Source organism: Lycium barbarum, chromosome 7 (genome assembly GCF_019175385.1).
Source record: "Lycium barbarum isolate Lr01 chromosome 7, ASM1917538v2, whole genome shotgun sequence".
Classification (NCBI taxonomy): Eukaryota; Viridiplantae; Streptophyta; class Magnoliopsida; order Solanales; family Solanaceae; genus Lycium; species Lycium barbarum.
The window spans coordinates 100,966,865-100,981,218 of record NC_083343.1 but is presented as its reverse complement, the minus strand read 5'-3'; the positions used below and the strand labels follow the sequence as shown (position 1 = coordinate 100,981,218).

General features: G+C 36.9%; 2 protein-coding genes across 2 annotated transcripts; both read left to right on the top strand.

Moving 5' to 3' along the window:
* Nucleotides 1-492: 492 nt before the first annotated feature.
* Nucleotides 493-8,293, top strand: LOC132603649 (protein POST-ILLUMINATION CHLOROPHYLL FLUORESCENCE INCREASE, chloroplastic). Its single transcript, XM_060316791.1, has 8 exons — nt 493-647; nt 1,729-1,852; nt 2,325-2,409; nt 2,506-2,584; nt 3,029-3,142; nt 3,239-3,351; nt 7,496-7,606; nt 7,896-8,293. Exons 1-8 carry the CDS (start codon nt 557-559, stop codon nt 8,013-8,015), a joined length of 837 nt encoding a protein of 278 aa, XP_060172774.1. The 5' UTR covers nt 493-556; the 3' UTR covers nt 8,016-8,293.
* Nucleotides 8,294-9,536: 1,243 nt separating this feature from the next.
* Nucleotides 9,537-11,180, top strand: LOC132603648 (protein TOO MANY MOUTHS). Its single transcript, XM_060316790.1, has one exon. It carries the CDS (start codon nt 9,616-9,618, stop codon nt 11,074-11,076), a length of 1,461 nt encoding a protein of 486 aa, XP_060172773.1. The 5' UTR covers nt 9,537-9,615; the 3' UTR covers nt 11,077-11,180.
* Nucleotides 11,181-14,354: the final 3,174 nt, after the last annotated feature.

Genomic DNA, 14,354 nt, shown 5'->3' with positions numbered 1-14,354 from the left:
TAGGAGTAAGGTCTGCGTACACTCTACCCTCCCCAGACCCCACGTTGTGGGATTTCACTGGGTTGTTGTTGTTGTTGTTATTGTTGTATATATAGTAGATATTGAATCTCTTTAGCTTCTTCTTGTGTTTAATTTATCATATTTTGAATTCCTTTAGCGAAAATTCTGGCCCACCACCGCACTAGATGGAGAAGTTTAATATCTTTATGGACACCACTAGATGCCAAAATATTATGAACCATCATTCTACTACAAAAGATATATAATTAGATTTTGTTTTTACATGTGAAGAAAAAAAAAATCTGAACATCTAAATCAAAGTCTTTAGTCGATAATTGAAATAGTTTGATTTTAAGATGAAGATTATTTTAGAGTTGAAGATTCATGCTAAGTGCGAAAATGAAGTGGTCTGTCTGTTTCTGGGGGTAAGAGATATTTTTTTAAGTCCAAAAAAAGTTTGTATTTTGTGTGGTTGCCAATTTATACCTTAGAGCATATTATCCTTCTTTTATTTATTTGGAAGAGTTTCTAACTTTCTCATCCTACAGCTTCCAAAATGGCTGCAGCATCAACAAGTCCCTCCATATTATCTGCAACTCGTTCTGCTTCTAATAGTAATGCAGGTCCCTCTGTGTCAAAAATATATGGTACGCTACTTTCTTGCACTATCAAAAAATTAGAATTAGCTATAAATTTCGTCGCTAATCTTTCCCTAAATTGCTTGTAGCTAACAGAATTTTTTGGTAATCTGTCGCTAAATGGGATTAGCGACGGATTTTGTTTTTTACCACTATTTTTCCTTATCTGATTATAGATGTCGCAGCTTGGACAATTTTCAACCATTAAAGAACTTTCTTGATCTGCGTATGCATATATTTGCTTTAATAACTTGCAATTTAGATGATTGTTTGAAGATGACTTTACCTGTTATTACAATCTAAAAAACCTAGGAGATTATCCATGTTGTTTCAATACTTTGAGATGGATCTCACTTAATTGGTTTAAAATTGCCCTACTGTGGAGATAAATTATTAGTCGTTGCTGTTTCATTAATACAATGTTGTCCAAGCAATCTTTTATTTAAAATCGCGTTAGTATAGAGATCAGTGAAAAATTTAGAGAAAAGTTTTAGAAATATCCTAATTCTGTTCAAAAGATAAATTCTTTTATATGGGAATGAAGTATAACCAAATACAGTAGAATAGAGTACAGATGCTTCATGCAGTCAACCCAACTAATTAGGGATTGTGGCATAGTTAATTGATTCCCTGATATAAGTTTGATTTGCATAATGACTTTAATCTAACTTGCAAATAACCAATAGAAACTCGGCCAATGAGAATTAGTCGGGGTTCAAAGCTTAGTACAGGACACTCCGGGTAGGAAACCAACAGAAAAAAGAAAACTCAATTATGCTCTTTGAGCTTTTCATTTCCTTAAGCTGTGCTTGTGTCTTCCATACTACTTGTGTTAATTCCATTTCATTGGCATGATTTCCCCTCTTTTTTGGTCCGTATCTATGAAGTAATCTATTTTAGTTTGTCTTATTTCATTACTAAAAAAAACCGGATTTAACGACAACGAAATTCTGTAGCTAAACAGCAGATACGTATCTAATCCTATTTAGCGACTGATTAGCAACAATGTTCATAGCTAATTTTCTTTTCTTTTTTTATGTGTGTGCGTAGTGTTTCATTTGTCTAATGTATCTGTATATCCAAAATGCAGCTACAAGTTTTATGGGTGGTCAAATGAGAAGATATTATCCAGCTACAAGGAAACTAGTAAGAATTAGTAGGGGGATAGTTGCTGCGGCAGTTGCAACTCCCCCTGCAGCAGAGGAAATCAAAGAGTAAGCTCACCTTTCTCTTGTCAATCTTCTGCCTTCTAATGCGATATACTGAATTTTGTTAGCATCAAATTGCAGGAATTAGTAACTTAAATATGCTGAAAGCGTAAAGAAATTTTACAGTACCAGTGTATTTAAACTTATTATAGCAAGTTACATGTTCAATATTTCGGGTTACTAATCCAACTTCTATAAATTGTCAGCATACAGAAGTTAAATTCCAAAATACATGAGCTGCAAAGGTTTATTCCCAAGTATAGTTCAGTTTTTCTATATCCTAATTTAAGGGAAACCAATTTCTCTGTAAGTTCTTGTATGAATGGCAAGTTAGCATCTTTTACTATCCATGTATACGTGATATGGAACTATGGAATAACAATCGTCAATGTTCATGTTACACGTTAGTCTTTTACTATCCATGTATACATGATATGCAACTATGGAAGTTTAACAATCGTCAACGTTCATGTTACAGATACACACTTCCTACATGGGCTAAATTTGACCTCGGAAAATCACCAGTATATTGGAAAACAATGAATGGTCTTCCCCCAACAGCAGTATGTCTTACATTTCCGAAAAAATGAATAGATCTATTTTTCATATATAATGGCTTTGAATGCCGTTTAATCTAGGTCCGATATCTTTTTTGACAGGGCGAGAGACTGAAGCTTTTTTACAATCCAGCTGCAAACAATATGGTTCCTAATGAAGAATTTGGAATTGCTTTTAATGGTAAGTTCTTGTCGATTAGGATTTTCCAATTCACATAATTACTCAGATTATGAAGCTAAGAGAGATTCTTTCATTTTGGCCCGTCGCCCAAAATTAATTTCGGACACTAGCCAAAATATACAAAACTTATACACTAATTATGTATATTATATGTATGTTTTGAGTATATAATATGTATATTATCTGTATATTTACACTTAATATACATAACTTATACATTTGCTGGCTATTATTCTTTTGAAAAGTCCAAAAATGTAATTATCCCTAATACATTCCGAAGTAAATGCTTTTCTCCAAACAAATCCAACAGGTTTCTTCCTTCTTTTCATTCATGTTTGCAATATTTCTTCATTCTGCTACAATCTCAACTCTTAATTAGAACATGTAAGATAAAATTTGATCACCTCTATTCCGAAATGCTGAATTCTTGAGCCTCAAATTCAGGAGGTTTCAACCAACCTATCATGTGTGGTGGTGAGCCTAGGGTAATGCTCCAGAAAATCAGAGGAAAAGCTGATCTTCCTATTTATACGATTCAGATATGTATTCCCAAGCATGGTGAGTTTTAGACTTTTAGTTAGGAAATTTCTCCTAGTTGTAGCAGAAGAATAAATCGTTGCCTCCTATTTTTAAAATTTTATTTATCCTTTTCAGCTCTGAGTTTGATCTTCTCGTTCACAAATGGAACGGAATGGGATGGTCCCTATAGACTACAATTTCAAGTCCCTAAGGCTTGGAGAAATAAACCGACTGAATTCTTCACTGAGGTAGCAAACATTCAATTCTAGTCTTTTAGTTAGCTAGATTGATAATCAATGACTCTTTTGTCACTTTTATTAAAAGAGGAATATATGAATCATGGTCATTAGCTAAATCTGGTACTTGTCTTATGAACTAGTAGTGGTCTCTTCATGTGACAGTGATTGCCTAAAGCTTGTTGCTTGAATTGTGCTGCGTGCGCAATGAGTTGCAAATTTTGGTATGGGCTTGTCGCCATTAACTCTTATGTGGGGATTCTGTTGATGTGGGATAAAAGAGTATGGAGGGGGATATTCTTGAAATAGGTGCTTACACTCTAACCTGCAAGTTTGAAGCACAATTACAAAACTTCTCATGCCATATCACAGGAGTGTATGCTCCAAACTCTTATAAAGAAAGGAGATTGGTGTGGGAAAAATTAGGTTATGTGAGGGGCTTAATGGAAGGGCCATGGGCTGTTTGTGGAGATTATAATGTCACTAGGTTTATCTCAGAGAAGAAAAATTGTACTCAAAGAACCAGGGGGATGAAGGAATTTTCTGATTTCATTGAAGACATGAACCTAATTGACCTACAGCTTGAGGATGCTACTTATACTTGGTTCAAAGGTGACAATCTAGAGATAGCTTCTAGAATTGACAGGATATTGATCTCAAAAGAGTTTGATGACAGTTTCAACAATTTGAAACAGATTCCTCTTCAAAGACTGGTTTCAGACCATATTCCTGTTGCTTTACAAGGTGATTCATGGAATAGGAGAAAAAGTTATTTTAAATTTGAAAACTGGTGGCTAGGTTCCGAGGGTTTTGTGGATAGAGTTAGGGGTTGGTGGAATTCTTTCAACTTCACAGGCAAACCAGACTACATACTTGCTTGTAAATTAAAAGCTCTAAAGTCTAATCTCAAGACTTGGAGCAGAAGTGAGGATGGAAACTTGGGCTCTAAAAGAAGAAGTTTGCTAGGACAGATGGCTGAAATGAATGTACTGCTGGAAGAAAGAGCCCTAACAGAAGAGGAATCAATCAAGAAGGCAACTTTGCTTATGGAGTATGAGGAGTTGGTCAAGAATGAAGAAATATCTTGGAGACAGAAATCAAGATCACTCTGGTTAAAAGAAAGGGACAAGAACACTAAGTTCTTTCACAAAATGGCAAATGCTCACAGAAGATATAACAATATTGATCAGCTTGTGATTCAGGGAGAAACAATTGAGGAGCCAGCTAGAATTGAAGAAGAGATAATTGATTACTATCAAAAGCTGTATTTTGAGACTACACAATGGAGGCCATCCTGTAACTTCACAAATTGCCCTACTATATCAGAGGAGGAAAAGGAGTCTTTACAAGGCAGTTTTGAAGAAAATGAAGTATTGAGATGTCTAAAATTGTGTGCAGTTGACAAAGCTCCAGGCCCTGATGGATTCACCATGGGTTTCTTCATCAAATGTTGGGAAGTAGTGAAGCATGCCATAATGAACACTTTTCACAACTTCCATGAGCAAGGAGTTTTTGAGAAAAGTTTTAATGCAACTTTCATTACTCTCATTCCTAAGAAGAAAGGTGCTAAGGAACTAAGGGACTTCAGGCCTATCAGTTTGATAGGTAGCATTTATAAAATCTTTTCCAAAGTGTTGACTGAAAGAATGAAAGGGGTCATTGAAAAACTAGTGGACTCCCAGCAGATGGCCTTCATTAAGGGCAGACAAATTATGGATGCTGTGCTAATAGCTAATGAAGCAGTAGATTCCAGGTTTAAGCAGATGAAACCTGGAATCCTTTGCAAGTTAGATATTGAAAAATCATATGATCATGTAAACTGGAGGTACTTACTCTAGGTTTTGGAGATGATGGGTTTTGGACAAAAATGGATCCAATGGATCAAATTCTGCATATCAACTGCTAGTTTCTCAGTTCTGATTAATGGTTCTCCAGCAGGTTTTTTTAAAGCACAAAGAGGTCTCAGGCAAGGTGACCCCTTGTCACCTTTCCTATTTTTGATTACAATGGAAGGTCTAAACAATATGATCAAGACAACAAAGGTGAATGGGTGGATAAATGGTTTTGAGGTGGCTAGAGCTGGTAATGAAAGTCTGGAGGTGACACACCTCCAATATGCAGATGACACACTGATCTTTTGTGATGCTGAAGAGGAGCAACTAAGGTTTTTAAGGATGATACTAGTCCTATTTGAAGGAATCTCTGGGCTGCACATTAATTGGAGGAAGAGTTTTTTGTATCCTATCAATGAAGTCCCAAACATGAACTTGTTGGCTGCAAATCTAGGTGGTGAAGTTGGTACTCTGCCAACAATCTATCTGGGAATGCCTCTGGGAGCCAAATCTAATTCAATAGAGATTTGGAACAATATGATTGAAAAATGTGAGAGAAAACTAGCCAGATGGAAAAGCCAATATTTGTCCTTGGGGGTAGAGTGACACTCATCAACTCAGTCCTTGATGCCTTACCAACATATATGATGTCTCTGTTCCCAATTCGAGCAGGGATTATCAAGAGGTTGGATAGCATCAGGAGGAAATTCCTGTGGCAAGGAAATAAAGAAAAAAAAGGATTTCACTTGGTGAAGTGGAAAGTAGTGATCACTGGCAAGAAGAGTGGGGGATTGGGAATAAAAGATATGAAAATGCATAGCAAAGCACTCAGAATGATGTGGCTATGGAAGTATGCCAATGAAAATCAACTTTTATGGAGGAAAGTTATCAATGCAAAATATGAAGAGGAAGATAGCTGGATGACAAAGGAGGTTACCACACCATATGGGGTTAGTCTGTGGAGATCCATAAGAACCTTATGGAATGAAGTTAAGTGCAACTCCAAGATCAAAGTAGTGAATGGGGTCAAAACCAGATTCTGGAAGGATAATTGGCTTGAGGTTAGTCATCTGGAAACACTATTTCCAGATATATACAACATTGTCTTAGATCATCAAAGGACTGTGGCTGATTTGTGGACACCTCAAGGATGGAATTTCACTTTCAAAAGGCAAATCAATGATTGGGAGATACAAAGAGTGGCTGATTTTCTTAACATATTGCAACAATTTAAGGGACTTCAGCTAGGAGAGGATGTTTTTTGGTGGCTGGGGAATAAAAAAGGAGTGTTCAAAGTTAGTTCAGCCTACAGGATGATGAATCAATCAATTCAACAGATTACCAACTAGCCCTGGAAACACATTTGGAGATCCAAAATCCCACATAAAGTTAGCTGTTTTGTGTGGCTTTTAGCTAAAGAAGCAGTTCTTACACAGGATAATTTGATGAAAAGGGGGATAATTTTATGCTCTAGATGTTTCCTATGTGGAGAAACAGCAGAGACAGTTAACCATCTATTTCTACACTGTAAGTTTACACAACAGCTTTGGAGAATATTTTTAAATCTCAAATGTATAGCCTGGACTATGCCTAGCAAGGTTTCAGAGGCTCTAAAGAGTTGGGAAGAGGTAGGATTGCAGGCAAAGAACAGAAATAGATGGAGAATTGCCCCTGCCAGCATATGGTGGGCAATATGGAAGGAGAGAAACTCCAGATGTTTTGAGAGTATAGAGAATGGAGTGCAGAAGGTCAAGTTGAATTGTATTTTACTGCTTTGTTTTTGGTGTAATCAGGCCTACTCAGATGATACTATTTCCATTATTGATGTATTAGATTCAATATAGGATTAGAATAGTAGAGTCTTGAAGTACTTTTGTAGATATGGTTTCAGTACAACCTATGTACTGTTTTATTCATATGGAATACAATACAGTTACTAGTTTCAAAAAAAAAAAAAAAAAGGAAAAAGAAGAAAAGATATGAACAAGGTGGTCCTTACTAGTTCACAAGGTATTCCATGTTACCGCCATGCTAGTTGGATCAGAGCCTAAGCTAGTGATTCTTTGTGACTATTGGACTTTCACCATCGAGGGTGCAACATTTGGGCTGCATCACCTTGTTGTACGATGCTTGTATTGCTCCATTCTCTAATAAAAATAATTCTCATTTTATAGCTTCTCTTGAAGAGTGATACGGCATCATGATAGAGGGACTAAAGTCAAACTTCTCTGTAACATGAAAGATTGGTTCCATAGGAAATATGATTGTTATTTGTTAAAGAGGTTGACTGTTATAGGCAGGTCTGATTGTATTTTGTTATGCAGGGTCTTGCACAGGAGCTGAGCCAGGAGGGTGCCTGTGACAGGGCAATTTTCCCTGACACGAATATCTTGATCATAAGATGTGCTATGGTTGGTAACTTGAATGTGGACGGAGTAAGTAAAAAACGTCTTTTCTCTTTCTTTCTATTTCAACAAAGTTGTCCTTTATTTGGAAGTTGAGAGTTTCATTTCAAAGCTAGTATTTGATTAGAGGCAGAGGGGTGCGAGGGTGTCCAATTGAACCCCCCTTTATCGAAAAGTTCCCAAAGTAAATAGGGGGAAAATGATTTTTTTGCACATATATAAGTTGTTGAATCCTCTTGACATAAGTTTTTTTTTTTTGAATCCCTTTATTTGAATTGCTAACTTTGCTACTGATTAATGGGACACAATGCTAATGCAGGGTGATCGTTGCAATCTTGATCTAGTACCTGGATGCACTGATCCAAGCTCGATCTACTTCAATCCATTAGCTAATGTTGATGATGGATCTTGTCCACCATACTCAGATTCTGAGGATTAACTTTCAGTACATATGACTGATGCTTATAGTTTAGTGTTATCGATGGAAGTCTTTCACACTTTTGTAGATTCGATTTCCACTATTTCCCTTCGTGTTTCCCTTGTGTGATAGAAAATGTCTAGACTTCCTAAAAAGGAACACTTGCGTACATATGAATCCCCAACCCTATACTGTGGATACTTTAAGTATCCAATTATGGTGTTTGTGCTGGTTGGTTGTATAGAACTTTGATACTTACCTTTTCGCATGCAGAAAAAAAGCAGCTCATGTTAGATTTATCCTTCTCTTGTACTCTGATGTTCCATGTCAGAGTATCCGTTGAGTCCAAACGAGGATTTTGACTTAAATTATGAGCATATCACCTAAAAATTTAAGAATAATAGACCTAGTTCAAAGTGAAAGCAATGCGTTCAACTCAACATTGTCATAATCTTCCCATCAGCACATGAAAAAGGAAAAAAAAAATAGAATTCGCATTGTGGACAGCAGTTGAAATTTTAGCTGAACTAAAGCAAAATTGGAAAAAAGAGACCCTTGATTAGAAGAGAAGATTTCAAGACCAGGAGATATGAATGTAGAGAGGAATTCTCTGAAGACACAATTAAGTGGATATCCAAAACTTTTTCTATTTCACTCAGTCTTGAATGTTTTTCTACAATAGACCCTTGTGGTCCGGCCCTTCCCCGAACCCCGCGCATAGTGGGAGCTTAGTGCACCAGACTGTCTTTTTACTCTGTCTTGAATGTTTCTTAACATAACATGTGTGCCAACATACTTGAAACTAGGCGTATTTTATGTTCAATATATGTTCTAAAGATTAATACAAGGATGCTTAAAAAATTACACTTCAAAAGTATAAGGCATATTTTATGCAAATTGTATTAGGCACTAAAGAATAAAAAGTGCAAAAGAGGGAAGAAATACGGTAAAAATTTAGGCACATTCGGTGTTTATGCCAAGTCAATAGATCAACACATGATAATTTGCTTGTACCTAAAGCTAATAGATTTAATCATGGTTAACTAACATGTATTTTCACCTTATTAAATCACTTAACTACAATTAGAAGGTTTGATTTAATCACACGATGCGGATAAATATTTTTTTTAAAAAGAAACACTGCCTTGGGGCTTTGGAACTTTGAATGGTAGTAGTAATTTTTTTCTTCCTCTGTTTAGGAAGAAAATTGGAGGCGGTTTATGTAATTATGTTGAGACATGATACTAATTCAGATTTTCTATATAATAGCTCCTTTTTCTTAAAAAACATTGTTTTCGATATACTTGATAAGTTGAGATTTCGATATGGACCCCAAGCCTACTTCTATGTGGGCCTAGACTTGGCTGACGTTGAAGCAGGCTCAAACCCCGTGACAGTGATAAATGCTCATTAAAACACAACTCTGCATTTACTTCATCTCCTCCTCGTGCTCGTGAATCCATAATTACCCAACTTAAATTTATGCACCCACCTATTTTCATTCACTTATCACACTCCCCAACCTAGTGATTTCCATAAATATCCTGTCACTTATAAAGTCCCCTACAAATCCAGGCATCATAACAAGTTTGTCACTTAAAACTCCTTTGCTTCCAATAACATGGCCCTTTTTCTCTCAATACAAACAACTTTACTACTAGCTCTTTTTTCCTTTCCTCTAGGCTGGTCATTCACCGTAATAATGTCGGATTCTAGTGCGCCTTCTGCTCTAGTTGACGCCCCGCAAACCGGCTTCTCTATGAATAATAACCGTGCACGAACCGATCCCCATGAACAAGAAGCAGTTTACGACATTATGAGGGCCACGGGGAACGACTGGGCCACCGATATCCCTGACGTTTGTCGGGGACGATGGCACGGGATCGAGTGCATGCCCGACAACGAGAACGTGTACCATGTTGTCTCACTTTCCTTCGGAGCATTGTCTGATGATACGGCATTTCCTACATGTGACTCGACTCATTCGTTCATTTCACCTTCCGTTACAAAACTCCCACACCTTCGGACTTTATTCTTCTATCGTTGCTTCAGTAATAATCCTCAGCCCATTCCACCATTTCTAGCCCAATTAGGGACCACTTTGCAAACACTAGTTTTAAGAGAAAATGGTTTCACAGGGCCTATTCCTAATGAGTTTGGTAACTTAACCAGTTTGAGAGTCCTCGATTTTCACAAAAACAATCTTAATGGTTCATTACCGGCTTCTCTGGGCCGTATCACCGGTTTGAGGTCTTTAGATTTGAGTGACAACAAACTAACCGGTTCAATTCCGAGTTTAAATTTTCCTCGGTTAAATGTCCTGGACCTTAACCAAAATCACCTTATGGGTTCAATTCCATCCACACTCACGAGCTTTCGTTCGCTTATAAAGCTAGACGTGAGTCGCAATCGCCTCACCGGTCCAATACCCAAGTCCATCGACAACTTAAATGAACTCATCCTTATGGATTTGAGCTACAACAGTCTAACAGGCCCATTCCCAATGTCACTCAAGAAATTGCATTTTCTCCAAGCCTTAGTTCTGAATGGAAATTCAATGGACTCGGCTACTCTACCTGATAACACGTTTGATCATGGTTTTAAGGACTTGATGATTTTAGGGCTATCCAATATGAACCTTCAAGGCCCGATACCGAATTCACTAGGCCGGTTGCCTAAAATTCGAGTTCTCCATCTCGATGGGAACAAATTGAACGGCTCAATCCCATCGAGTTTTGGTAATTTAACTAGCATAAGTGAGATAAGGCTAAACAATAACATGTTAAGTGGTCCTATCCCATTTAAGAGAGACATGGTATGGAGAATGAGAAGGAAAATGAAGCTTTCGAATAATGAAGGACTTTGTTATAATAAGGAAAATGGTCTTGGAGATGATTTAGGGACATTGTTGGATTCAGGGATTGGACATTGTGGAGACACTAAAACAGAGCCAACAAAAACAGTGCTACACGTTTCAACACTCAATAGAGGAAGTGTTGTAAGATCAAATAGCAACAAATTATCATCTCTTGGAAGCATGCTTTGGTCAGCTTTAGTTTTCTTTGCCGTCTGTTTATTGTGAGTTAATGTTTAGAGATTTAGTACAGTTTTTTTGTTTCCTATTTGTTTTAAAATGTAACAAAGCATGATATTAAATACGGGGAATGTTACTACTTTCATTCTTCATACCTTTCTGGGAACAATCTGAATGATTTGTACATTATTAATTGTCCAAGTCTCAAAATTTAATCGTAGATACTTTCTAGAAATTCCATCTCATGTTTCACACTATTACTGGTAAAATCTACAGTAATCTACGGTATAACTAAATTTGGTCAACGTTATACTGAGATATAACTAACAAACACAAAATGAGGTTAGTAATTGCTACAGGGAAGAAACATATAAGTACAAGTTATCCAAGAAGCAAACATCTGGAGGATACGCTAATATTTCCATGTCAATTATAATCATGTTAGCGATGCCGTCCTACTGCCAGTAAGCCACATATCGCAAATGTTTGATAAAATACATGACAGAGATAATGTGCAAGCACCAAATCATGTGTCACGGTTCGTCCTCGTCTACGTTCAAATCATTTGAAGTATTAATCCTAAATGAGACAGCAGAACAAGCAAGTTCAACTCTCATCTGTTCAAGAGTTCCTGATTGAAATCCATTATACATCCAATCACTTAAATTGAGTAACATTAACGTAATAGAATAGAAAGGAACAAGGTGTAGCTGGGTTGCAAAATATTCAGATAACCGAGTTTGATTAAGATCAAGTCTATCAGTCAAAAGACATGAGCATGCACATAGATTACTATAGGCTATTTATTCATGTTAACATCTAGTTTATGTGGCACTTCTGGACGCACAGCAAGGTGCGGCATCTTTTAAAAGGCATGTCACTTGTCTCACACAAGAGTACCCTTTAGCTCAAAAATGTAACAAAGCAAGTAAATTTTCATCTTCTCGAAGGCAATACCAATTGTTTTACAAATGAGTGGATGCAATGCTACACTTGCACCAGGATACTTCTTTAGCACTAAATTACAATGCAAGTAAGTTTTCCCAGAGGATAATCTACTTAACACCAAGAAAACTAATAAATATGAAATAGATTTGTGCCAAAGAGTAAACTAAAAAGGGCATGTGAATAAAAGAAAGGCATTGAGTTTCAGAAACAAAGTTCCTAAATCTTCCGGTCATTAGCCAGTATACCATAGTAGCAAAAGCTTAAATAAAGGGGCAATAACTGACCCGAAAACTCAGTTGTGCGCGTCTGAAGAAGCTGCATGATCCTCAGTATTAAGCCAAGATGGTGGTGGCCAGAATATATCTGCACACTCAAGGAAGGATGACAATGAACCAAGTTTACCATCTTGTAAAGTAAAGATCCCCGTGTGATGACCATGTAATCCTCTATATCTAAGTTTCAGTTCCTCGCTAAGACCACCAGATGATTTGCTACCAAGGTCATTCTTGTCAATCTTGCCATCACTGCTGCTAAGTTTTACACCACCATCAATAGAAATTGGACCATAATCATCATCATCATCTCTAAAACTGTAACCACCACAGTAAAAATCATCTTCAAAGTCGTCATCATAGTACTTCCACGGTAACTCCCCTAGGATGTCCACAATTATATCTCCATTCTCATAGTAAATGCAGTTTCCTCTGCACTGATCACCAAAATCTAATGAAGAAACAGAGAAACAACAGTCATCACCAGCGAAGAAAATTCGATCATCCAATGTATGCACCGCAATCCACTCTTGTTGTTCTTCATCAAGCCGATGTATTTTAATTTCCATGGGATTGTCTCAAGAAAGGCCAGAACCGCGCAACTCCCTCTTATCATCAGTATCCAAAAACAGGTCCACCAGAAATAACTGCCCACCTGATTCCACCGGTCGTTTCTTCGTACCCCATTCGTTAAATAAGCTGGAAGATACCTTGTTAGAATCATACTTTATGGTGAAAGATACATTGGTCTTGTTAAACGAGGAATCATACTTTATGGTCTCTCCATATCCATCGACAGCATAAAAGTTCCCCTTATACACAATGATATCGTCAATCTTGAGACTGTCATCTTTCAAGGGGTCTTTCAACATAGTCCACTTCTCATCCCTGGACTTTAAACAAAATAACTCACCCCGAATAATACCAATTCCCAATAGATAAAATTGATTGGTTTGATCATTCCAAATAAGCAAGATTTTACTAAAAAGATGACCTACGTCATATTCACGGCCCCAAGACTTTAAGACCCATTGCACATGGTAGGATTTACAAACTAGAGAAACGCAAAAGTCTAGTAAATTCAGTTTCTTCTTCATATTATCAGGCACAACCTTGATAAGTCTGTCGGTTACGGGATTCAAAATCCGTAAATTCAATCTAGTGTTTTTACAACCTTCACCAACCAGCCTGTATGAGGAGACGGGAAAGGACTGGTTCCTCTGGCGATGATTTGGAAAAGATAAACGGTGCTTTCAAGTAAATAAAACTCAGAGTTTTTATTATAACCGTGGATTACGTCGGGGATAGGCAGTTTTATAAGAGGCAAAGAAGGAAAGTTTTCGATATTAGGAGGAAGTGATGAACGCCACGAACTGCACACTGCACGACTGCGAAGGGCGTCAATATGGGTGTCGAGGCATTTACTGATTCTTTCCACAAGTTCTCCTGAAAGATCGGACCAAGGAACCATGATAAAACCTAGCAAAGCTTTTTCCAATCACTGTTGTCCAACGATGATGGGAAAACCCTTTTCTTTATTAAAAAAAAAAAAAACTATAAGCCCAATGTTAAATTTGCTATAAAATAATAAAGCAAGAAAAGAATATTGTAGGGAAAGAAAGAAGAAAATTCTTTATTTCTCTAGAAGAGAGGAGAATTCTTTATTTATCTTGAGCGATGTCTTTACAATGAAGGATAACCTCTATATTTATAGGGAAAAACTGACTTAATCTCAAAGTCACTAACCCTAATTTTTCTCCTAAAGATAGACATCCACAATAATAAATAATATTTATAACACTCCCCTTGGATGTCTATTTAATAGATAATGTGTCTTGTTAAAACCTTACTGGAAAAAAACCCAATGGAAAAAATTCTAGTGAAGGAAAATGCGTACACATTTCTAATAATATGTCATTTGATTGCCTCATCAAAAAACCTTACAAGGAAAAACCCAGTGGGACAAAAACCCTGAAAGGGAAAAAGAGTACAACATGTATTAACTCCCTGATGAGAACTTCAATCCAAAAACTTGAATCTTCACATCTCAATCTTGTGCACCATCTTCTCGAAAGTTGCAGTAGGTAGAGACTTGGTGAATAAATC

Bases quoted from the DNA above. Each gene is read 5' to 3' on its own strand.
- LOC132603649 (XM_060316791.1), top strand. From the start codon at position 557: ATGGCTGCAGCATCAACAAGTCCCTCCATATTATCTGCAACTCGTTCT. The intron at 3,352-7,495 runs GTAGCAAACATT...TTTGTTATGCAG, and splicing joins CGACTGAATTCTTCACTGAG to GGTCTTGCACAGGAGCTGAG. The intron at 7,607-7,895 runs GTAAGTAAAAAA...ATGCTAATGCAG, and splicing joins GTAACTTGAATGTGGACGGA to GGTGATCGTTGCAATCTTGA.
- LOC132603648 (XM_060316790.1), top strand. From the start codon at position 9,616: ATGGCCCTTTTTCTCTCAATACAAACAACTTTACTACTAGCTCTTTTT.